The sequence below is a fragment of the Stegastes partitus genome, unplaced genomic scaffold, assembly GCF_000690725.1.
Source record: "Stegastes partitus isolate 25-593 unplaced genomic scaffold, Stegastes_partitus-1.0.2 Scaffold750, whole genome shotgun sequence".
NCBI lineage: Eukaryota > Metazoa > Chordata > Actinopteri > Pomacentridae > Stegastes > Stegastes partitus.
In genome coordinates, this window is record NW_007578481.1 from 228,459 (window position 1) to 252,422 (window position 23,964).

A 23,964-nucleotide genomic window follows, 5' to 3' on the forward strand; every position below is an offset into this window, starting at 1 on the left:
TCAGTTGTGATGTGGAGATACTACACCAACACCGAGTCTGATTGGAGACGACGCCAGCAGTTACCCGAGAGAGAAGGAAGTGCAAACGGTACGAACGTAAACAAAAGAGGGGAAGAGAGCCGGGATCCATGCTAGGCTAAAGGCTAACTCCTCTAGGCCAACGGGGCCGTCGCTCCTGCTCTCCAATGTCCGCTCCCTTGACAACAAGCTAGACGAGCTACGTTTGCTGAGAGAAACCTGCAGAGAGTGGAGGGCCTGCTGTGTTTGCTTTAACAGAAACATGGCTCCATGACAGCATCCCAGACGGACATACAGCTGGAGGAGATGCAAACAGACAGACAGCTAGCTCTGGGCAGCATCTGCAGCTTCACCATCGTCACACCATCGTGTGTGTCTTTGTGTCCCTGAAGACCTACCAGGACCTGAAGAGGTTCACCATGTTCAACATGATGGCGGCGTGCATGGATGCAGCGCCCCCTTCAGGAGACAGCGACAGTGAACGTTTAGTGTCTTATCCCAGACGTACATTCTGCAAAACTTAGTAATGAAATGATCCTGAAGAAACGCTCTCTCATCTTGCCTGTACTACTGTGTATGTACAGCAAAATGACAATAAATTTGATTTGACTTGAAGGAAAACTGGAAACCATTCTGCAAATCATAGCAACCCAATTAGATTGCTAGTTGTCAGTTTGGTCAACAGTGTTGGTGTGTTCTGCGGCCACATCAGATGACACAGCTCTCTTCCACCAACACCGTCACTCATTGACGTTGTTGCTGCTCGTTTGCTTAAAATACATGCACCAATTTGTGGTCATTTTCTCTCATTTTAATCACCAAAGCATTACCAAAAAAAGACCTGACCACTCACGGACGCCATAGAAAGGCCACAGGATTGACGGAAAATTCCTTAGAGGCCGCAATTTGGTATTCGGCAACTCCAGCATCAGCCTGTCATCTTTTTATACCCTCCATTGAACATCATCACTCCAGACTTTTCCCACACTGTTTTATTTTTTTTTTTCTGTCAAACACCACATGTTTGTGTCAAATCTTGGAAAAGCTACAGCGGCCCTGAGACCTCCACACACACACACACACACAGAGAAAAAAGAAAGAAAACATCCTCATCATGGCTTGCAAGGAAGGAAAATGCAACCAAATGATGCAGCTTAGACACTAGCTGATGTCCAGCCAACTTTCACTTTTGAGTGAAAACATTTCCAATACATTTTGTGTTTTGTTTCAGTATTTCGTTGGGTTTCCTCTTTATTCTCTGAATGCTGCAGGTGTGGCGACTGTGTTTTCCTAGCTTGGTGTGTTTTGTCTACCTTCCCGTTTTCTCAAGCTGCAGTGTGATAAAAACCCGTCCAGATAGTTAAACTTAAAGGGTCAGGAAATTATTTAGACGCTACTTTAGTCAAACATCCTCCTGCCCTACTCGGGAAAAACTCTATACCTGTTAAATCAAAAAGTACACTTAAAAACAACGTGATGAATAAAGCAGCAGTTGCCCGGTGTCACATTTGTGGGGCAAATTATCCCTAACCAGGTCAGATACAAAAATCCAATGCTGCCTAATGAGGCTTACACATATCAGCACTTGTGCTTTCCGTGGCACACAGCAGACCGTGCCTAGTTTATTCCATTAAGTTGTCCAATATTGCTTTGTTCATGAGCTGTTTACCAGCGGACCCCTGCTGTGGGGGAAAATCGCCATGATTGAATCTCCATAATGTGTGGAGAAGGATGAGAACGTTGTACGCTGGAATGGCTGCAGCGTGGGAGGTGGTCAAAAATCACAACTGTTTGAGGACTCCCAAGAAAAAAAGTCAGAGCTCCTGCAAGTCCTGTGCATTATTCATGAGCATCTTAGCAAACAGTAGCAAATAAATACACACGCTTAACGCTAAATCCTTAGAAAAACATGGCGTTTTCCTCATTATTTCCCCTGTTACCTTATCATAGCTCTAATACTGCTTCGGCTTATGGGTCCAGAAAAATCTTGTCCCATTAGGGTCTAGTACATTTCCCTGAAATGAAAATGCTTCAGAGAGATTACAGCATAATGCTCTCTGTTGGTTTATTTCTAGTACAAAAAAAAATAAAAATAAAAAAATGTCTCAGATCTTTTGACATAAGCTCGGTATTGGATTTTACATGCACCGTATGTTGAGGCAGGCTGAACAGTTTTGTTTACTTGCTCACCAGTTGAGAGATGAATACTTCAGAATAAATATCACCAAACACTGTCAGGTTCAAATACTTCAGCTACAAGTGAGAAGCAACTCCACCTTCACTAAATCCTGTTTGTCAGATGCTTTTCATTGCAGAAAAGTAGACTTTTTCTACAAACCGTCAGTCCTCTAGCAGCTCCAGAGATGGTTAACCTAACTGAGTTTCTGCTTAAACTGCACGGCAGCGCTGAGCGACGGGGCTGGGATCGATGTATGTGGCCCGGGGGCCCGAGGCAGTGCCATAATGAGGAGGGGTCAGGGGTCAAGGTATGTCAGGGTGCAAGGTTGCTGGTGTTGACAAGCCAGGCCGGGGACCACATGAGTGCTAAAGAGAGGAAGTACTGATTTTATATAATGACACTTAAAAGACTAAAAAAAAAAAAAAAGGAGTGGTACCAAAGTTGCACTGATGCAGACACGAGGACAAAACTTCAGCATCTGTAATCTATTTGGCCTCACAGGATGAAAAACAGACGTCAGCAGTAAAACGTCTGTTACATTTATGTTTTGGCTGAGTGACCCACCCTGCCCTACTTGTTACCCGTCTATCCTCCTGATCGCTGCTGCTGCTGCTGCTTTTCCAGGCCTCCCAGCGCTCACACAGAAAGCTGGTGGGGTTCAGTGGCCAAGGGTAATAGGTGATGTCATGACAGTGTTGCCGGTCTGCGAGTGTGTTTCTGTGTGCGTGTCTGGGGAGAAGGAGGGGTCCATCTGAAAGCTGGAATGCAGGGGTACATCGCTATGAGGTCATGAGAATTATGGGATGTTTGCACAGAGGGAAGGCGAGATGTGAAAGGGAGATAAAGGAACAGGGCAAAATCTACAGGGAGGAACGCCGGCTCCCAACAGCTGCAGCGGCTCCTACCAACTATGAGTTGAAATTTTTCAGTTTACTTTTAAGAAAGCATTCACCACACTTCATCTACGGGGCTTTGCTGCCCTGCCTGAGGTCGGGCAGCTGGGTTGGTTGGGTAGTTGATGAGGGTGTGGTCACTAACATGCGACAGTCAGGATGAGGAAAATGAACTCGCAGTGAACTGAATGTGATCTGGGCAGCTAGTGTCAGACAATACAACCTATTGTACTGCTGCGGCTGCAGAGCCTCATCATCAGCATAACGCCCTTTAGCCCTCCCCCTCGCTCCACCCTGCAACCTCCAATCTTGTACGCCGGCAAAGCCTCACCGCCCCGATCCAACTCCGGCACTGCTTTCCAACAGGCCAACCGTGTTGTTTCATTCATGAGAAAATGAAAACACCAGGGAAAAATGTCTGACAGCTGCTGGCTTACAGGACAAAGCATCACCTAACAAGCATGGCAGAAAACTTCCTCCCCAAAACAACTGCTCGAGTCTTGGAGATGACTGCTTGAACTATTAGTCACTAAAGGTAATTAAAAGGTCATTTTTTTGAGAAGGTCTAACTGAGATGCAATTATACAAAACGAAAAGAGGAAATGAAACATCAGACTATTCAGACTTGTAGTGCAGCAAATGATTATTCTCATTAGGGCTGCATAATAGATCCTTTCAGCATCGAACCAGCAGGAAGCACGATGTGAAGTCAGGAGAATCAACTCAAGTACATAATACTACAACTTGTTTTTTATTTTCAGCGACTAATCTCTAAGTGAAGTCTGTCCTATATAACATCATCTACTCTGATTTTAAAAAAATAAACTGAATTGTTTTCACCAAACTACAGAACATCAGAAAACAGAACAAATGCACGTCGGTTCCAGAGGTTATGTCATGAAATGTCTTGTTTTGTCAGAGCAGCAATCCAAAAGTTTAAAAAAAAAAAAAACACCATTTACTGAAATGTTAGAAAAGGCAAAGCAGCCAAGAAGCTGGAAGCCTCAGATGGCTTTTTACTTGTGGATACATTTTCTTTTAATTGACTTGTTGAAGTGAACGTTTGCGTCTCAACTCCAGGCAAATGAATCAAAAATGACCACTCTCACACTTACATCGACACTGGAACATTTTGTTTGATGTTCGCTATTACAAAATTCGCCAAAATGTCCTCCCTCGATCTATTTTTTTCACAGGGAGGATCACAAATAGGCTTAGACTTGAGACATCCATGACATCCAGCCTGAGATGTTCTTGGCAGGTACCGTTTAGCACCAGACTGTAAAATGACCGCTGCCTGGGACGCAGATCTACTCCAGCAACTGTAGCTACAGAACTGCTGGAATAGAGACAGTGAACACAACCAACACTTTCTCACTGTGTTAGCAATGCAGCAAGGATTAAGTTTTTCTTCACTGTCAAATAAGAGTTCAAAAATTCACATTTATTTGGAAAGAAAGAAGTCATCATTACCACTCAACATGATGCAACATTTTGTGTAGACATGATTAACAGTGTTCGTTTTCTATATCCCATAATTTCCTGGAAGGGCCAGATAAGATAAAGCATGCAGTCAACAGGCCCAAAAGGAGGTTATGGTCATGTAAGCCTAAATATAGAAATATTCATGCAAGGGATTGGATCACATGAGTCCTGTTAGACCTCATTGTTTCATTAAAGTGACATTCCTGATATAAAAATGAATGAGAGAATTTTAGCTCTTTCTCCAAGTCTCCAGTTGCTCAACGGTTCCTTGATGCATTGCTGTGGATTCTGTCTGCCTACATGGCCACAGGGCAGCGCTGAGAAAAAGCCCACTTTGTGTGCATAACTGTCTCCTTACGTCATGGTAAGGCTTATGGGAAGAACTCCTATGCATTCCCTGGAGTGTCTGCCTCTGTACGCGTGTGTCACTTGTTATATCTTTGTGTTTGAGAACATGAGCGCGTGTGTTCGTTTGTGAAGCCAGCGGAGCTCCTCTTGGTTGTTCAGGCTTTTTGCTAAAGAACATATATTGTGTGAAAATGTCACCGAAGCAACATCCACCGCAGATCCTTCCACATACTGTACAGAAAAATGACACATCCCCCCCTCCATTCCATTCTCGTCTCCCCTCTAACCTTTATGAGGAAGTGTGACGCAGTTGGGTTCAGGCTTCTATTGGGGCTGTTTAATATCGTCTTCCTGTGGGGGCAAACAAATGGCGCGCCATGGGAGGGGTGTCGAGCTTCACCGCCTGCCTCATATCTACAATAATGGAAGCTTAAAGGGGAACTCCATCGATTTTACACATCAAAGTCCATTTACAGGTCTTGCTGCATATGTGAAAAAGAAAATTACATGATGTCTTTTGTGGCTCCAGAGGGAACAGCATGAAGTCTGATAAACTGCCTCAAGTGAAGTCAGTTCAGTCGGTGTTGGCTGGGACTGAAGACGACAAGTTTGGAAATGAAATCAGGGGATGTGGAGTTAAAAAGACGTGAGCTAACCAGACCGCTTTAGTCAGTTCCTCACCTCGGCTTCAGGCTAGCAGCTCGAGGCTACGTCAGCCACTTCAAGCACAACAGAACAGAAACTTAGAGGTACTGTCAAGGAAGTAGAATGTGAGACAAAATAAAAGATATCTCTGGGTTTGCTGCATCAGTTTATATCCTATCCATCATGAGTCCAACATGTTTACAGGAAAGAAACATTAAAGGTATTGTCTGTGTAAATAAATCAAACTCAAAATCATTCACAGTCCCATGAAGCAGTTGGATTTCTATAAGTGCAACCTGGCACAGAATGAATGCCGTAGCTGTTCCTTAGCATCCCCACGTTGTGTCTGGATTTTAAAATACACCAGGCGTCCCCTTCTGTATAATCTACTCACTATCAGTTTGTTTAAAAATGTAGACAACCAGGTATGTTTTAAACCTATAAAAGAAGACGTCCATGTGCCTGGATTGTTCTTACTATAGAACAAGGTGCGAAAATATTCAGGGCTTTGCTTTCAAAATAAGAAAATGACTCACTAGCTGGAAAAACCCCAACTTAACTGAATATTTTACATGTTCTACACACAGTGCCTCAAGTAAGTATCTTTTAGGCAACTTGACAAAGGGCCTACATATTCTAGCACAGAAGAAGGCAAACTTATTCAACTGATGGCGAGCAAAGTGTGTCCGTCCCACTATGTGGCAGAGAAGGACTCAGATCATACTGCCTGCATTTATACGAGAGCATCCGTGATGACACACAACACATACAGAAACACAAAAACAAACCCTATGAGACAACAAAAATGACTCCATTATGCATGCTCTACCAGGATATATATTTTGCTGACCCACTCTCACCGACTCTGAGCTGAAAATCCTCATTCAGGACAGCCCCAGTCTCTTGTAAGTAGAGTTAAATGCAAAGCACACCAAAAGTGACCCCCAGGCTAAAACAAAATATCCTACATCAGCATCAACTCGGGATACAGCAACATCTCTTGATGAATAACCGTGGTGCGACTACAAATTCTCTGCTCTTGTTTCTGGACGAAAAGTTCTGAGGACAGCGAGGGGAATAATGGTTTCCAGTGTTCTCCACCCAGCAGCCCCTCAAAGCGACCTCTCTCCTTTGAACCCCAGTGAAAAAGATCAAAGAGAAACCTCGATCCCTGTCCGTTTCAGTCCTTCCTTCTCTGTTCCTTCTTTCACTGATGATTCTTCTCTACAGTCTGTGAATCTCCTGAAGGCTTGGCCAAAACAAACAGCAAACCACATCAAGAAAGGAAATATGACAACAGCTTCATTCTTGATTATTAGAGTTCTGCAGTGCTCTTAGGAAAAAGACACCACCAGTAGTAGTAGTAGTTCTTTTGGGCTGCAGAAGAATCCTCTGGCATCGTGGCGTGGGCAGATGCACGCTGTCGGTCTCCTGTCTCTTTGGGTGGTTGATTCAAATATACAACTTTGGATCAATACACACATCTCCCAAACTGGTCAGTGGAGCAGGCAAACCAAATTTAGCTGTTGGGCATAGATTTTTTACTACACTGGTTGTTTCCCATATGAGGAGTTTTGGCACAGAGTGAGTGGAATAGCACTTTACATCAAGGCTGCAAAGCTAGAATTAGACCCGGTTGAAGTGGCAAACGTATCCAGAATAAAGCTTTTAACAGCAGCCATGCTCTAATTAAGCAGCATAATTACAACACAGACTGTGGCTCATTTTACTACAGACACGTGCTGAGGTTCACGACTTCCTGACATGAAGTAAAGAGGAAAAAGCGGTCAGTGCAGGGATGCGGCGATCAGTTATTCACAGTGTGCAGATTATTCTCTCAGAAAATTGGTCTTAGTGATGACCATCCACCACTGTTTTTCTAAGCTAATTTTCTACCTTCAAATTGCTCATTTTGTTCAACCAACGGCTTCAAACTCCAAAATATTCGATTAAGAATGTCATGTGCAAGTTAGAAAGTAGCCTCAACAGATAGAGGGAAATACACAGTGTCGCTACGCAACCATCCATAACCCGGGAGAGCATGAATCCTCACGTGTGCCTGTATTGAAAACAGACATGGACACCAATCAATAATCAGCAGACCATGCCTATTTAGAATGTAATGATGGAAAAGGGAAGCACGTGTGAACTATCCAAAGTGAGCCAACAACTGCTGTGTTTACTCTACATTTTATATCAGCATCTCTGCAGCCGTCTCACTCTATACTTTGTCATTTCTGTCCCTGTTCTGCATGTTTAAATGGCTGTTTCTCACTTAGCTACTTCTAATTATAGAGCATATTGATGCTAACTCGTCCGCTGTTCCATTGCCAGCATCAATGTTCCTGAACTGCAAAGACAAGTGTATGATTGCAGATACCCCATTAACCTGCATCACCTGCATGACGGCACCGGTATTTCTGCACAGTATGCAACTCCACACGGTCAACTGATACACAACACTTGCTGAGACTTAAATATCAGCGTGTCAAGCTCCACTAGAGCAATAGATTAGTGAATTTCATGATGTTCATCGGCCTCCTCAAAACACATTTCACTTGATAATGTCAATTCAAGCGAGATGACTCATAAGAGCAATGCAAAGATCAATAATCAATTGCCTAAATGTGTCATCAGGAAATCGTATGATTACCTCAGCACACAACCGTCCTATGTTAATGCAAAGTAAGCAGTCTTCCTGCTTTGCTAATGCTTCCATGAACTAAGTGATGCCTGAAAGGAGCTGGGAATTATGAATATGTTGTTTTACACCAAACACCAGTATTGTGCCTGCGTGCACCTGCCTTTAGCCTGTACACAAACCTACTGAAAGTGCAAAGCTACAGTCACACCAAGACCCACATCGCAGCAAACACAACAACACAGGACAACTCCAAGGTGACAGAGCGCCAGAAAGTGGCCCAACATGCATTATTAACAAGAGGCAAACTATCTAATTCCAATTCTACTGAGTGGTTGATGTGGTTCCTTACAGTGGGGTCCAACAGTTCTGGAGAATCCCCTCCAAAAAGAGCCAAATCAGAAATACTTCACTCACCCGGCCTGTTGAGGCTTTTCGACCACGACACAGTAAGAGGAGCGACAGTTGGTCGATTAATCGATGAGAGGAAATAGGCAACTACTTTGCTGATCAATTAACTGACTATTTGTGGGAGGAAATTACATATGTTTGGTGCAATCGAGCAACTTGAAAAGCCACCTTGGGCTGTGGGAAGCAATTATGGGCACTTGTAAAAACACATTTTATAGAGAATTAGATTAGCTGATTAAGAAAATAATCAGTTGATAAATCTATATTTGGTAATAAAAGTCAGCTGACTGCCCAGATTCTAATAATCATATTGATAAACCACCATAATGGCAATGAAAGTCTGCTGAATATCTTATCTGAGATTAAAAAAATGCTGACTGTGCTTTTATTGCTCTCAGCTCATGCCCACTATGATTAATAGAAATATCACTTCATTTAAAAGGCATCACATTGCAAAATGGTGGTGGTGGGGGGGATCAGTGGCTTAAAACAGAAAGCCCATCCAAAACCCAACACAAAGGGTGCAGGATAACACACAACACTGGTAAGGACACCATGCATGCAGCAGGGCACAGCACATCCAGCCTGGTCAACTTACTTGGACAGAGTCGTTCGCCATGGTGGTCCCTGTTGCTGTGTTCAGTCCGGCCACTCTCACAGCAGACACCGTGTGCACATGTGGTCCCTCAGGTCGACGTGCTGTCTCCCTTTGAACGACAATAAAATAGTAGGAATGATAATCGGGCGGAGAGGCCTGGCTTATCGTCCCTGCGAGTCTTATCTCAACTTTATATGGACAGTCTATTGACACAAAAGGCAAACAAGTCAGGAGGTAATCCGCATTGTTGGCTCGGCTGGCCGCGCCTGAACCGATCCTCCCTGCGCTGCTTCGCTGTGTTTCAACCCCCCGTTAGCCTCCACTTGACTGGAATTAAAAGGGTTTGGGACGAGAGAAGTCGCTCAGCATCCAAATGAAACTACTGAGCTCCGGGCTCGTTGTTCATCTTCTTTGAGGTGTTTGCCATTCAACAGCTAGCAAACAAGAGCCCCTTAAAATCCAGCAGCAGCAGCAGCGGCTCTGCTCAGTCATGTCCTGCTGAAGCCCAGATACAGACTCACATCCAGTGTCGACAGAAAACCCAGTGAAGCTCCTTCTTCTTCTTCTTCTTCTTTTCCCGGTAACATCCGTGAGACACGAACACGCCTCAGCCTCTTGTCTGTATCACATGCCGCACAGAAAAAGAAAAAGCCGCCTGTCAGTGCTTCACTCACACACTCAGCACCGGGGACAATAGAGAGCCAACGTGCCCGTTGAATATCCCGCTGGTTGAGGTCGGAAACAAACCCGAGCCGTGCTTCTTTGTTTTCTTTAACACGGGACGAACAGAGCCGACGTCTGAGCCCGTTCACACAGCGGCTAAGTGACGGGAGCCGCACCGAACACTTGTACACCAGCAGCGCGCTCCCGACGCTCCAAGCAAACCGCCCGGACGTTGATTGGTCCGGGGGCCGCGGGGCCGCGCCCCAAGGGGTCATGTGACCTGCAGCAGCGCTAAGTTGTCAACAGAAACTTGTAATGAACCAACTGTTGAATGTGGGTAAAAAAAAACAAAACTCTTCAATTAGGAATACAAACCGCTAATAAATTCAAATATTATAATAGTTTCAGCTTTTAAAAAAGTATATTTAAGTTATTTACATTTATATATTAGTAATTTCAGGACACCTCGAATTGTAAGGTAAAGTTTTTACATGATATTCCATCTTTTAATTATAATATTACAGTCATGTTAGTTTCAAATAGAGCACATTTAATTATTTTTTATTTACATAGTGCCTCGTCACAGTATAAGTCATCTCAGGACACCTCACACAGTCACATCGTCTTACAACTTTGTGTTATTGAGAGAAACCCAACAAATCCATCCTTGAATGAAAAGATTATAATAATTGCAGTTTTAAATAGAGCACATTTTATTCATTTTTCATTCATATAGCACCAATTTACGCTATTTCCTTTCAGAACATCTTACATAGTAAGGTGAAGATCTTACAATATTATGTGATAGAGAAACACAACAAATCCATCCTTGAATTCAAATATTATATTTGCAGCTTTAAATAGAGCATATTCAATTTATTTCCATTTATATAGCACCAGTTCACAACATAAGTAATCTCAGGACACTTTGCATAGTTGTAGGAAGATCTTACAATATTATGTGATAGAGAGAAACACAACAAATCCATCCTTGAATTAAAATATTAGAATAATTACACTTTTAAGGACATATTTAATTGATTTCTTATTCATATAGCACCAATTTACACAATTTCATTTCAGAATATCTTACATGGTGATATGAAGAGCTTACAATAGTATGTGATAGACAGAAACCCAACAAATTCATTCTTAAAATATAATATTATACTAACTGCAGGTTTAAATAGAGCATATTTGATTTATTTGAGTTTATATAGTGCCAATTCACAACACAAGATATCTCAGGACATCTCAGATGGTAAGTATGCGTTTGGTGACAATGGGAAAAAGACTCCTGTAACAGGAAGAAATATCCAACAGAACCAGGCTCAGAAAGGGCAGCCATCTGCCTCCACTAGTTGGAGTGAAGTTAAAGGAGAGAAAAAGGAAAAGTAAAGAGAAATGAGACACTTACGAGGACAACAAGCAGTGGGGAGGTCAGAGAGGTTATTTGCTAAAAATCCAGAGACAGAGGTGCCTGCAGAGAGGACACAACACAACGTAAAGTACAGGAGAGAGAAGACACCAGGTTAGTGACATACAATAGTGCAAGCAAGAAAGTTTATTTCAATAGCACCTTATAAAGGTTATTCAAAGTACATTACAGGAAAATGGAAAAAAAAGAAGAAAAAAAGGAAAAGAAATGAACAAAAACATGTAATAAAATAAATAAATACATCAAAATAATCACAAACAGTACAGATAAGTTGCATAAAGTGCACACAGATTTCTCAAATAATGAAAACTAACTGACTGAAGCAGCTGCATAAGACAAGGGATGAGAAAAATAAAAGCATAAAATAGAAATCAATTAAAATTAAGTCAATTATATTTTAAAAATAAATAAATACATTTTAAAGAGTCAGTCAGTTCAGAAGCCCCTACAGAGGATAAAGCAGTGGATAGAAAACAGATGGATGGAAGTGCAGATAGGTTTAACAAAAGCACAGGCAGCATAAATCCTGATTACTAGTGTTACATAAATACATGGAGAGTGAAAGAGAGGAGAGGAGACACACTCAGTGCATAATAGGAAATCCCCTATAGCAGGGCCTATAGCAGTAGAACTAAAAGACGGTTCAGGATCTGGACCTGCGCTCTGAGTGAAGTGCTCCATTGGGATAATATGGCACAATAAGGTCTCTCGGACACAATGGAGCTTGGTTGGAGCTATGGAGGAGAAATACTTTAAATTACATGCTGGATTTTACAGGCAGCCAACAAAGAGAGATGAATATGGGAGAAATATGCTGGTACCTGTCATAACTGTGGTTGCAGCATTCTGGATCAACTGGAGGCTTTTCAGGGAGTTATTGAGACATCTTGATAATAAGGAATTACAACAATCCAGCCTAGAATTAGCAACTGCACGGCAGGTTTTTCAGCATCACACTGAGACAGGATGTCATGCAGGGAATGTGTCACCAAGATCTGACAACACGTGTACGTTCAAGACGCGTGCTTTTGTCTGCACCAGTAAAACATGACAAAAACATCCATCTAATGAAATATACATCCACGTATGTATCAGTTGGTATTTTAATATCGTTGCTGCTCATTTGAAGTGCTTTGGAGCAGCAGTGCCTAAAACTAGGGGCTAATATCAGTAAAGTACAACTGAAACTGAGCTCACTGATTGGAAATGCATTATTGCAAAACACGCGCGTGCTGGTGTGTGTGTGTTAGATAGAAACTCCTGATAGGGTTAGGTGATGCTATGGCGGTGCGAGTGGGCGCCTTGAATAGATCTGACAAAGTCGAACTGAACCACATTTGCATAACTGATTTGCAAAATGAAAATGTGCCACCGAAGTGATAGAAGGGCAGCAGGAACAGAGTAACCCGACACTCCAGGATACACACTCTGTGTCCTGTACACACACGACATGAAAATCTACACGCTCACAACTGACAATAAAATGAATACAGCTGAGTCATTTACAGTCAGCAAAGAGGATTTTCTTTTGTTGAGAAGGTAGCAATGATTCATGATAGAGTAACCAGATCTACTAAGTGTGTGTTCACACAGGTCTCTTTGTCCTCTTGTTCTGATAGTTGGGCCCAAATTGAAGTTTTAAAAAAAATTATCTGTGTACCAACTGCTGACAGGACATGGTAGGACAATTATTTTCCCTCTCAGTGTGGAGGATGTGGCAGAAGTTAGATCAGAAAGTCTAAATATGTGGATTTGCACAAACTGTAACTGCCCATAACCCATTTTCAACAAATGACGTTTTCCATTAGCAACTTTTTTGCAAAGCAGCATTAAAACATTTTAAAACTCAATATTATTTATTCATTATGGAAAATAAAAAAGGCTATAAAATAAAGGGGAAATGAAATAAAAAATAAATAATTTAAAAAAAAAAAAAAAAAAAGCTTTTTTTTAACGAACAACTTGAAGCAAATAAAACTTCAATTATCAAAATAGCTGCAACAATTATTTTTTAAAAAGTATTTTCATTCCAAGTATTTTTCAAACAAACAAAAAAGCAAAAGGCACAAATAAAAAAAAAAAGTTTAGTTATATTTTTCTCGTCGAGACGCGACGGCCTTTGACCTTAGACGAGAAGTCAACAAAGAAGAGAAGGTTAACGGCGGTCGCTCGGAACTAGCTAGGTGGCTAATGTTAAAGTTAGCGCTTTTTATTTTAGCAGTAAGCAATTTAATGCAGCTTGAGTGGACATTCCATTACCCAGTGGAATAATAATAAAAAAAACAACAACTGACCGACTGGTAAACACCATAAGCTTTTTCTTTGTTAAGATTCGGATGTGTTAGTAGCATCTGGACAGGTAGCTAGCTCGTTAGCGTCATCGTAGCTAGCTCGTTAGCGTCATCGTTAATTAGCAAAACGTTCGTTAGCGCCGGCTCGTTATTTAAATCGCAGCGTTGATAATAAGTAATTCGTGTGAATTCATGTCCAATCTCAGCAGAGAATATGACTGACAACGAAGTTCAGGTTGAGGAGCAGCAGCTCAAAATGTCACCGTTAGGACCAGGTGCGCTTTTGGACCTGCTGATGGACATTTGCCGTGAGGAGTCGGACTACCTCGAGAACCAGCAAAGCTCCCCACGAGGTCAGACACTGTTTACTGCATGCTATGACCCTGAAGGTATTTAGGAAATAATGCAACAAAGCAGTGAAATCTCTCATTTTCAAAATCAGAGACTGTGTTTTAGAGACTCTTTGGTCTCTCAGAGACAATCTAGGCCAGATTTGACGAGTATATATACATACATAGACAAATAAAATAAGGGCATGATAGTTACAAAACTGTATTTTAAAGAATCGTTAGACCCTCTGGGGAAATGTAGTTCAGATTTGACCAGTCTTTATGCAGTGCTTTTAGATCTGGATGTGGTCTTTTGTGGTTTAGATGTAGAAAAATGCAATAAAATGCCAATTTAGGCATTTCCCCCAAATGAAATAAGGTTCCATTTATTAGAAATTGTGTTTTAGATACTCTGTTATTTCTTTCACACAATATGGTTCTGATTTGACTGGGCCATATGGTGTGGTGTTGGATCAGGACCTGGTGACATGTGGTTCAGTGTGGGGAAAATGCAGGGACATTTCCTTTTTTGCATTTTTGCACATCAAGTAAAGGTTTCACCCATCACAAGTTGTGTTTTAGATACTACATGATCTCTCTCACGCAATCTAGTTAAGACATTTTGGTGTATGTATAGTGGTTTTAGATCTGTGTCTTGTCTGATATGGCCTACATCCAAACTAGCACAAAAAGGTTTCACAGATTTGAAAGTGGATTTAAAAGTTTACCTGAAATGTCTAACATGGTTTTATAAAAATGTAGAAAAAAACTGAGCTGTAAGTTAAATTTCCCTCCACACACTTGTCTTGTATGCTGAACCAAATGCCAACTAAAACGTTGTAGGATCTTGAAAATAGACCCCATGTTTTCAGGCTTGTTCAAAATATTGGGTCTAAATTCTTCACAGTATTACCTTTCACTTTTTTTTGAATTTTTACATATGATGTTTTGGTAAAATAAACCACATGATCATGTTCCTTCAGACACAAACGTTTAAAATTCATACATAGTTGTTATTTTTAAATGTATATGGTGGAGTAAAATTACAAATGTCCTTCTTTTTCTCCCTGTTTTTGATCATTCATTTGTGTTTCAGAGGTGAATGAGCCACTGCTGTTGGGCAACGTTGCTCTGACGCCACCTTTTGGTGCACAGACACCCTGCAGGTGCCAGGAGGTCGGACTGCTGGAGAGGAGCCTCCAGTCCGTCCAGCTGGAGTTCATGTTCCTCAAGAGCAAAGCAGATGACTTACACAACTGCCTTGTCAGTGGGTAGGTTCCTGGCTAGTCATAAATCCCTGGCTTCCCCTTGATGCTTTTGCCATTTTGTAAAGTTTTTCTGTTTGTTCTGGCAGGCAAGCCTATCAAAAGAGAGAGACTTTTGCTGCTGCTGTGCTAAGCCTCCTGTTCACCTGCCAGCCTTACTTTAACTACCTGGAATCCACAGCTAGGAGCACCGTGTCCCAACACACCCATCAGCGTGGTGACATTTGCCTGGCAAAGGTAAACATTTTTTTTTTAAAGTTAGACTCACCCAAATTACTGCAGCATGTCTTCCTACTGGGACTCTGTAGCCACGATGACTGTTTTGGTTTTAGTCAGTCACATTTTAAAGCGAATATTCAAACCCCTTTTTACTTGTCTTGGGTTATGATATTTGCTTTTGTTTTGGAAAGGACTCCAGGTTGGTAAAATACACTGTCAACAAATCTGTCATCAAACCTTTGCAGGAGACTGAGCGAAAAAGACAAACAGAGTGGCATCAGAACAAGAAACAGGGCAGGAAGTAGATCACCACAGAAACATGTGGAGTCCCCACCATTTATCTCTTTACATGTCAAATGCTGCATGTTGCTCAAATAATACTGCAGGATGTGCATTTGAAGCAAAAATCACATGAACGTTTACAAGATAGTTTGTGGCTTCTGGAATATAAACTTGATCTGTGTGTCAAGAGGGTCTCTCACCTGTTTGGCTATTTAAAGGACCAACAGAGTGCACGGTCACAACACTGATTAAAGCTAAAAACACGGTCTTGTCATTAAAAAAAGAAATCATCTACATGCCAGTCATTCTGATACCTGATTGAGGGCATGGCATGTAGGTAGAAGTCCAACAATGGTCACTGAAGTGTGCTTGGACAGGACGCCCCACAAAAGACCCTAAAGAACCCCACTGTGGCAGGGGGAGCACTATGACCCACATATCGAGGCGGAGGAGCAACAAACCCCCAACTGAAACCGAAACTCAGGTGTTAATGGCTCCTTCAGGATATCTGGAACTCCCAACTAGTCAGTCAGAACTGATGAAGCCTCTTGGATGAGAGGTGGAACGTCTTCAAGGAACTCAGCCAGTTGCTACCATTAATCTACCAGAAAAAAAAAAGATGCCCCCAGATTCCTGTCAGTGATTAGACCTTGTGTGTTATTGAGCTGCCAGTGGCCAACTCCGTACAGACTTCTAGAAGAAATGTTCATCCTAAATTATTTTTTTTCACCTTTTTCTGCCTAACTACAGGTAATGCTAGTTGTGACTGTTATTATGAACACAGTCCAACTTGTTGTGTGATTTTCTAGCGAGTGTAATATTAATGCACATACGGTTAGCATTGACCTGAAGAAACGACTCAAACATCCGAAAGCCATCCTGGGAAGGGTGACATGAGTGTACCTGACAGATGAGATGTTGGTGGTGGTCAGTTGCTTCAGAACAGTTTAGATCAGTTGTTGGGACAAACTATTCCAATGGGAGCCATGCTGAATGAGACGCCATCTGGGTGTCTGTGTAATGGTTTAACTGCTATAACTTGACTCTGAGCTTCTACTGTGTGTGTGTGTGTGTGTAGCGTATGCAGCTGTTGGACTTCTCTGAGCAGCTGTGTGACAGGTTGGAGCAGCTGGTTCTGACCTACGCCAGCTACAATCTTCTCTCTTTGGATGAGACAGAGCCTAATGGGTACACAACACACAAGCCAATGCACGCTTAAGTTTACTATGTGTTTACTATCTGCTGTAAGTTTGTCCTCTGATCTTTTTTTCCCTGACATTTCAACATGTTACGGTAAAATAAATACAAGATGACCGAATCCTCTGCTATCAAGCCCTCGGTCTTTTCTTGGAGGAACCGATTTGTTGTTAGTTTGTTAACATTTTTTCCAAGTATGTGTCTCTTCCTTATGCAGCCTCCTCAGTATTCCCTTAGTTTGTCACAGCACAGTACTGTAGCAGTGAAACCTTTAAGTTTTCAGATAGTTACTTGTAGTATTCTCCGAGACGTCGCTGAAATAAACGATCCCGGCAGGATGGCGGGTTCCACCCATGTGTGGTAACTTAATGATCCTCTCAACGCTTTAATCCTCCTGTAGTTTATGCTTGTGTATATACAGCCAAACGTTAAATCCAGTAATGTCTTTTTAAGCCTGGAAGTGTATTTGGACAAGCCTGTAATCATTTTGAGGCTTTTCAGTGCACACATCGTGAACACGTGAAATAACGTGGCACTTGTTGCTTACAGATTACGTGATATATTCGTTGAGTCATTGTTGTTCATACCGTTTGTAGTTGATATTCTCTGTTAGGTTTTTGTGCTCATGTCCCGTTTTCTTCTTTTTACAAGTTCGTTTCTCCTAAAGTAACAATCTCCTACAGGTACCGGTCTATTGTTGATTGTCTAACTCTGCCTGTTCTGTTTGCATTGCCAGCGTGTCTCACTTCTGCATTGGCCAGACTCAGCTCGGCAATCTGAGGCTGACTATTTTCCGTTACTGTAAGCCGACGCCGTACCTGTCCGAGGTCGACACCGGACTGTATAAGCGCATGCGCTGGAACGTGGAGAGACTACGAGACGAGCACCAGAAAGACAAAGAGCAGGCGGGAGAGAGCGGCGAGGAAGAGGCAGAAAGAGTCGTTGAAACTGACTAGTAAGTCTGGATGTTCCAGTATTTAGCTTTCTTTCTGTTTCCTGCTCAGGCCAAAGCTGGGCTCACATTACAGGAGTTTCAAAACACGAACAGATTTTAAAATTGGGTTGCATCACAAGCATCAGGAGTCACATCACAGATATTCTTCTCTCTAATCTCAGACATGCACACGCTTCAAGAGTGGATTATAATGGCACATCACTCACTTCACTACAGGATATGAGGATTGTTGTGCCTGAGGGAGCAGTGCGCCACCTCACGTGATCTCAAGGGAATGCAGATGTAAACAAAAAGATTGTGGTGCAGTAACTTCCTGTTAAGCAGCAAAGAGCGACGAGCTCATTGCATAGCAACAAGAACAAACAAAAGCCGACTAGGAGGATACAGACAACACAGTCGATTCTCCTCAAGAGCTTGAGCTGAGATTTCAACTATCAGTTTTAATATCTCCAGTTAAAGCCAGCCTCAAGGCGTTATTCTACCTCATCATCAAACATGGTCGATATTAATCAGGGCAGCCCCAAAGAATCTGTGAGCAGTTCAGGAGTTCTGAGATTAGATCAGTAAACCTTTCACATCACCAAGTGATCTGAGCTGGACATCGATTCAAACCAAGATTGCAGACCAATCACTGATCTCTAACCATCAAACCATTTTCTTACTTCAAACCCTTTCAAGTTACTTCCTGTGCTACGAGGACGTTCCTAATGTACACGCAGACGCTGAGGCTGACGGGGACAATCAGAGTGTCTCTAATGGCAGCGTGGTGAGGATGTGGTCCATCGGCCAGTGGGTGCAGGTCTACCCAGATCCTGACACAGAGGATGTATGTGACTGGTAGGCTCCATCATGCTGAGGCATCCCTGTGCAAGATGCTGAACACAAACACTTTCACAATCTCTGCAAGCACTGATGTGTGAATAACAAACACATTGTAAAATGCAAGTGTGAAACGTTTACCAAAAGCTACATTCATGACCATCATCATTCTGATATTTCTGCACCGTTTCTCGTCTGACTCATCTTTGTGTGTTCATGTTTAAGGATCTTGTGTGAAATCCCACAGGCCGACTATCACCGGCTTTTGTTTCTGGGCAGCGATGAGCCGTCGAGCAGCAACGCTACAGACTACCTGCAGCAGCTGCTGTTGCCCCACATGACCACAGACTGATGTGAGGCCCTGCAGAAGTTGATCCGTTAATGAAACTAGACCATTTTTACTCACACAGCATGTTGTAGAGACGCCTTTAGGCCAGTTATGTGTCCAGCTGATGTGAGATTCTCAGGTTACACGTCTGGTTTCAAATCCAGTTGCTTCAAACACTGTCAAGTTTTTTTAAAAACCTTGATAACAGTGGGTTTTTTTTCTTTGTTTTTTTTGTAATATACTGTTCACAGTGTTAAAAGATTTCTTGTCTCTAGTAGTTGGATGAAGGTTAGGGTAATGTTTACTGTTCAACGTATTGCTTTCCTACGTTTTAAAAGATTTTATAGCGCTGAATATCTTAAGTTTTAAATTTTTTAGTCATTTTAAAACTTTGTAAGAGCGGAGTGTTGTAAATAAGGCCAGACATGTTATTAAAAAAACATTTTATTTACATGAAACATTGCATTGAAATCATTACACACAATCACAGATGTGTCTATGAGAAAATAAACAAGAAAAACATTTTTAGAACAAGCTGCCATGATTTGGGCCTCCAATGCCCGATTTACTTCAACAGGTTCATCAGGACATTTACATGAGCACACACAGGCCTCACTTCATTTTCAATAAATTAATATTTCAATGAGATTTAATGACTCGGAGCCTAAGTAACAAATAAAATTTGCTCACTCCGAGTTCAGCCTACTGTGTTCACTTTGACCTTGCAACCATTCGGCTCATCAGTTCTGTTGACTGGACATGAAGAAAGGCAATTTACTTCCAGAGAATAAAATCTACCATTTACACCCAACATCCTTCCATCTCTATTCAATAAAAAAAATCTATATAGAACTCTTAAGTGGCTACTATGCTTCTAAAACTCTGAAGTACAAAAGTAAAGTGGAGCTTCCCTTCATTACAGTGATCAGTCTTTAGACAATACACCCACAAAAACGTACAAAACACTTCACAGACATGTTTGAGAAAGGACATTTAGAAACGCTGTGAGCATGATGTGTCCTGGCTGACACACACATAAACATCTGGTTGCTACTTAGCTGCACAACATAAGCTTTGAGAATGAACAAGCTAGCAAAGGGGGATTATTATTTCGTTTTTTTGCTCGATCTGATCATGGGAAAGAGCAAAAAATCTGTCATAAGATAAAAGCACTGGATGCCAAATCTGTCCAGTTTAATACTTGGATCACTGCTTTCAATTCTCTTATCAAACACAATTCAGTCTTTATGCTGTTCAACCCGGGAAGGCGAGGCAGCGAGCCAAGAACGGACAGAAAACAAGAAATGGACTGAAGTGGACAGTGTCAGCGATCTCATGGGAAAAATCAGCATAAAAGAATTCCCTCATTTTCAATCCAACGAAATACGACCGCCTTCAACGGACAGCAGACTGACATGGACGTACAGCACAGATAGAAACATTTACAACCAGCAGGACACGCACTCTTCATACTGTAGCTCATCACAGTTTCAACAATAACACGGTCAGTGTCCAGAATAACCTGATATCTAAGCCCCCTCCCAGCATTTCCCCCCTTATAAAACTTCTTCTTCCTCCACCATAAAGTGGCCCCTGACTTTCACAGCAGTGTCGGTTCAAACCCAGAGTTGGATGTAAAATTAAAATCTGACTGGTGTAGGAAGATCAGTGATGTCGACTTTAAAACCAGATTTCTGCAGTAACCTTCAGTGGTACTTCATTTAAATTCTAACCCACTTCATCTACTATAAACACAACTACAGCCTCATTAGTACCTGACTCCAGTGTTTCAAAGGGAAATGCAGATTCCACGTCGTACTGACCTTTGGTTAAGAGCTGCGGAATCAACACAGCTCAGACTGAGATCATTTCCTTCATTTCTAATCTACTAATTTCTTTGACATCAGTTTGCAAATAAATTACATCAGGAAAAGGACGACAACAGGGCCTGCTAGGGCCTCTGCAATCGGCTCATTTGAATTAATACAAATTACAACACTTGAGGAATTTAAGTGCAATCTCCTAGACAGCTAGGAACCAGTGAGCTCTAGTGATCACTGATCAATAGCAAGACATCTCCAGTGTATTCTCACTTTATGAGTAAGGTGATGAGGATGCATGTAAACATGTACGAACAGGTATGGCTTCAATTAAAAGGGGCGCAGGTGAGCAACGCGGTCGATTTAACCTTCTTCAATTGATAGGGGCCATTTGGCACCGTCGGTTTGTGTAACCACACATGGCACAGAGATGCAGCAAACGTGTCCAGTTCCATCCCGTTAGTGAGGAGCAGGGATGCATCATGGGAGTCCGTCAGTGATAGCACGGTTTCAGGTGTGAGGGATTAGAAGTCTGTGAAGTTTGTGCTTGCAATGGTGTGTGTGTGAGGTGCTGAGTTTCAGAGTGTGGCATCATGTTGTGTTTGTATTCTCTACTTTGTGTGGAAGAGATGAGACCCAAGTTCTTCACTGGCAGACTTTCTGCACCTGAACAGACTCTCAGGCAGTGTCACAGCGAGGACACGGAGGACAGCGAGGTCCTGCATTCATTAAATATTCAGATTTTATGTGCAGATTTCTGTATGCTGACAAAAATGAATACAGAACCAGGGCGGGGTATGACGAGCATCACCTCCGCCTTCATTTGGGGAATATTAACACATTTGTTCACATTTAACAATCTTTATTAAGCTACTCAATGCATCATTAAATTACTAAAATAACTGATATGACCAGAAATGTAACACGAGACACTTTGGTGCATCGTAATCATTTTTCAGTTTGTCATGTTTACAAATCTGCCATTTTAAAAACTCCTCTGTGCGTAGAGAAGCAACATTTAGCCTCATACTAGTGAATCTATGAAGGTTAGCACTGCCTGAGAGTCCAAATCCAGGGCAAGAAAGCCCCTTATCTCGTTTTTGTGTCAATAAACAGCATGCTTGCGGAATCAGCCAACAAGTCATACGTAGCACCATCAAGCATTAGTATCTGTGTTGTATGTGCTTGTTTTCACAGTGCAGTTATAAAACCCCTCAAATGTATCTATAGCTGTGATTCCCAACTGCTACTCTGAAGAGAAAAAAAAAAAAACCTAAACTAAACTTGGTCACAGGTTGCATTTATCTCCAGGCTGGTTCAACCAGAGTTGCTATATCTTGTTGGATTTCTGCATTTAGATACTTTGTAAAGCCCTTATAGGTAGATTTATTCAGTAGTCTTAAAGAAAAAACAAACAAGAATTAAAGAAAAGACTAAAATAATAACAGTGCACAGGAGAAAAAAAAGTCTCTTATTGCAACCCCTCAGATCTATCGGATGATCTCCTCTCTTGTTGGTGGGGAACCACTGATCCACAGCACCATGTTTATGGGTTTACCTTCAGGGCTGAGCAGCAGCAGAGTAGTAGAATGAAATTTTTGCTTCTACTGCGATGCTACACAGGCAGTGAACTATAGCACAGTTTAAAGCGACTGCTGACTATTTGGTACAATGTCATGTACATCAAGTGAATGATCTAGCTAATTCCTTAACAGATGGTGATATTGTCAAATAATTTCATCTTGTTATGTTGACCCCACTCTGTACAGCTGTAAATAGGAAGCAAATATTGTGTGTATAGTAACAGTACAGTAAAATGTGCTACTCTGCATACATGTGTATATCACCCTGTTTGTGTTTGCCTCTCCTGTCTTGGACCCCATGAGTCTGTGTGCATAAAAAGACAGCACTTGTGTCATCTTCCCTGTATGAGTGCTGTTAAAGTTTAAACACAACATCTGCAGTGCTGTCAAAGCGTGTGAGTGGAATCACACACTGTCGTCCCTTAGTGATGCGTCTCCAGCTCCACCACGGTCCACTCTCCCTGGGGGGAGCTACCAGTGGCCTCTGGGGAAAAACTACTGACAGAGGTGACGGTGGCCGAGGGAGGGGTGAGTGGAGGAAGTAAGCTGGGCCACAGGCTGCTCTCCAGGGGGCTCAGCGTCCCTCCGGCACCCCCCGGAAGCAGCAGCAGGGAGGAGCAACCATCGCCATTCAGCAACAACGTCTGATTGATCAGCTGCTGGACTATGTCCACCTTCTTGCCCCAGTCCAAGTCCAGGGGTGGAGGTCGCTCTGGAGACTCAGGAGGACAAGAGGAGGAGCTGTCTCCATCCTGGGAGGGGTTGCTGGAGGACTGAGGGGAGTCTGGAAGAGGAGGGGGGCTGTCGGACAGCGAAGAGTCTTGATGTGCGTCATCGTTTGACGTGACCCTGTCACAGCTTTCGTCTGTCTTCTTATATGATGCATCTTGCTTTGGCTCTTGCTTCTCTTTAGTGGAGTTCAGCTCATCGATTTCCTCTTCTTCACCTTCAGCCTCCTCTTCATCACTGTTCTCAAGGGCTTCATAGATGGTGCACAGGCCAGAGGAAGGAGACAGCAGCACTGTCTGGCCTTTATTAGACTGCTGCAGCTCCTGTTGCCACTGCATGATTTGCTGTCTTTGCTTCAGCTCCTCTTGTTGTTGCTGCAGTTGCAATTCAAGATCTCTCCTCTGCTTCAGCTCCTCCTCTTTCCTCAGTTTTTCCTCCTCTTTCTTCTTGGTCGCCTCTGCCTGCTCCTTCATCTTCCTCTCTTCCTCTTCCTTATTTCTCTTTATTTCTTCTTCAGCTTCCTCTTTCTTCTTCCTCTGCTCCTCTTCCTCCCTCCTCTTCCTCTCCTGCTCCGCCTCCTCCAGCGGTCGGCTCTGTTGCTCGCGACGCTGCTGCATCTCCAGCAGTTGTCTCTGATGTTGCTCCAGCCTGCGGAGCTGAGGGCTCAGCGCCTGCTGCCCGAGGCTCCTGGGTGGAAGGTCGGCACAGGTCAGCTTGGGTGGCGTGGCGGCAGCGGCGTGAGGTTTGACGATGTCGTAGTAGGTTCTAGGGTAGGCTGCGTGATCACGGCGGTGAGGGTGCGGTAGTGCAGTGAAGCCTGTGTGTGAA

At 42.6% G+C, this 23,964-nt stretch overlaps 2 protein-coding genes across 2 annotated transcripts in view; one reads left to right on the forward strand and one right to left on the reverse strand.

Moving 5' to 3' along the window:
• The window catches only part of pkn1a (protein kinase N1a), a 61,889-nt gene extending 51,857 nt beyond the window's left edge, over nt 1–10,032 (reverse strand). The window contains exon 1 of the mRNA XM_008291571.1: nt 9,219–10,032. Within this exon, the coding sequence (XP_008289793.1) occupies nt 9,219–9,239 (21 nt within the window). The 5' untranslated portion in view covers nt 9,240–10,032. The remainder of the gene's footprint in view (nt 1–9,218) is intronic.
• Nucleotides 10,033–13,824: 3,792 nt separating this feature from the next.
• Nucleotides 13,825–22,290, forward strand: cunh19orf67 (chromosome unknown C19orf67 homolog). The gene is made up of 7 exons (XM_008291592.1): nt 13,825–13,963; nt 15,036–15,210; nt 15,294–15,441; nt 16,793–16,893; nt 17,639–17,857; nt 18,536–18,694; nt 18,902–22,290. Exons 1-7 carry the CDS (start codon nt 13,825–13,827, stop codon nt 19,026–19,028), a joined length of 1,068 nt encoding a protein of 355 aa, XP_008289814.1. The 3' UTR covers nt 19,029–22,290.
• The last annotated feature ends 1,674 nt before the right edge of the window (nt 22,291–23,964 follow it).

What these genes read in the sequence shown, in the direction of transcription:
- cunh19orf67 (XM_008291592.1), top strand. Translation starts at nt 13,825, where the DNA reads ATGACTGACAACGAAGTTCAGGTTGAGGAGCAGCAGCTCAAAATGTCA. An exon ending in GATGAGACAGAGCCTAATGG is followed by an intron (nt 16,894 to 17,638) that starts GTACACAACACA and finishes TTGCATTGCCAG; the next exon opens with CGTGTCTCACTTCTGCATTG. An exon ending in ACAGAGGATGTATGTGACTG is followed by an intron (nt 18,695 to 18,901) that starts GTAGGCTCCATC and finishes TTCATGTTTAAG; the next exon opens with GATCTTGTGTGAAATCCCAC.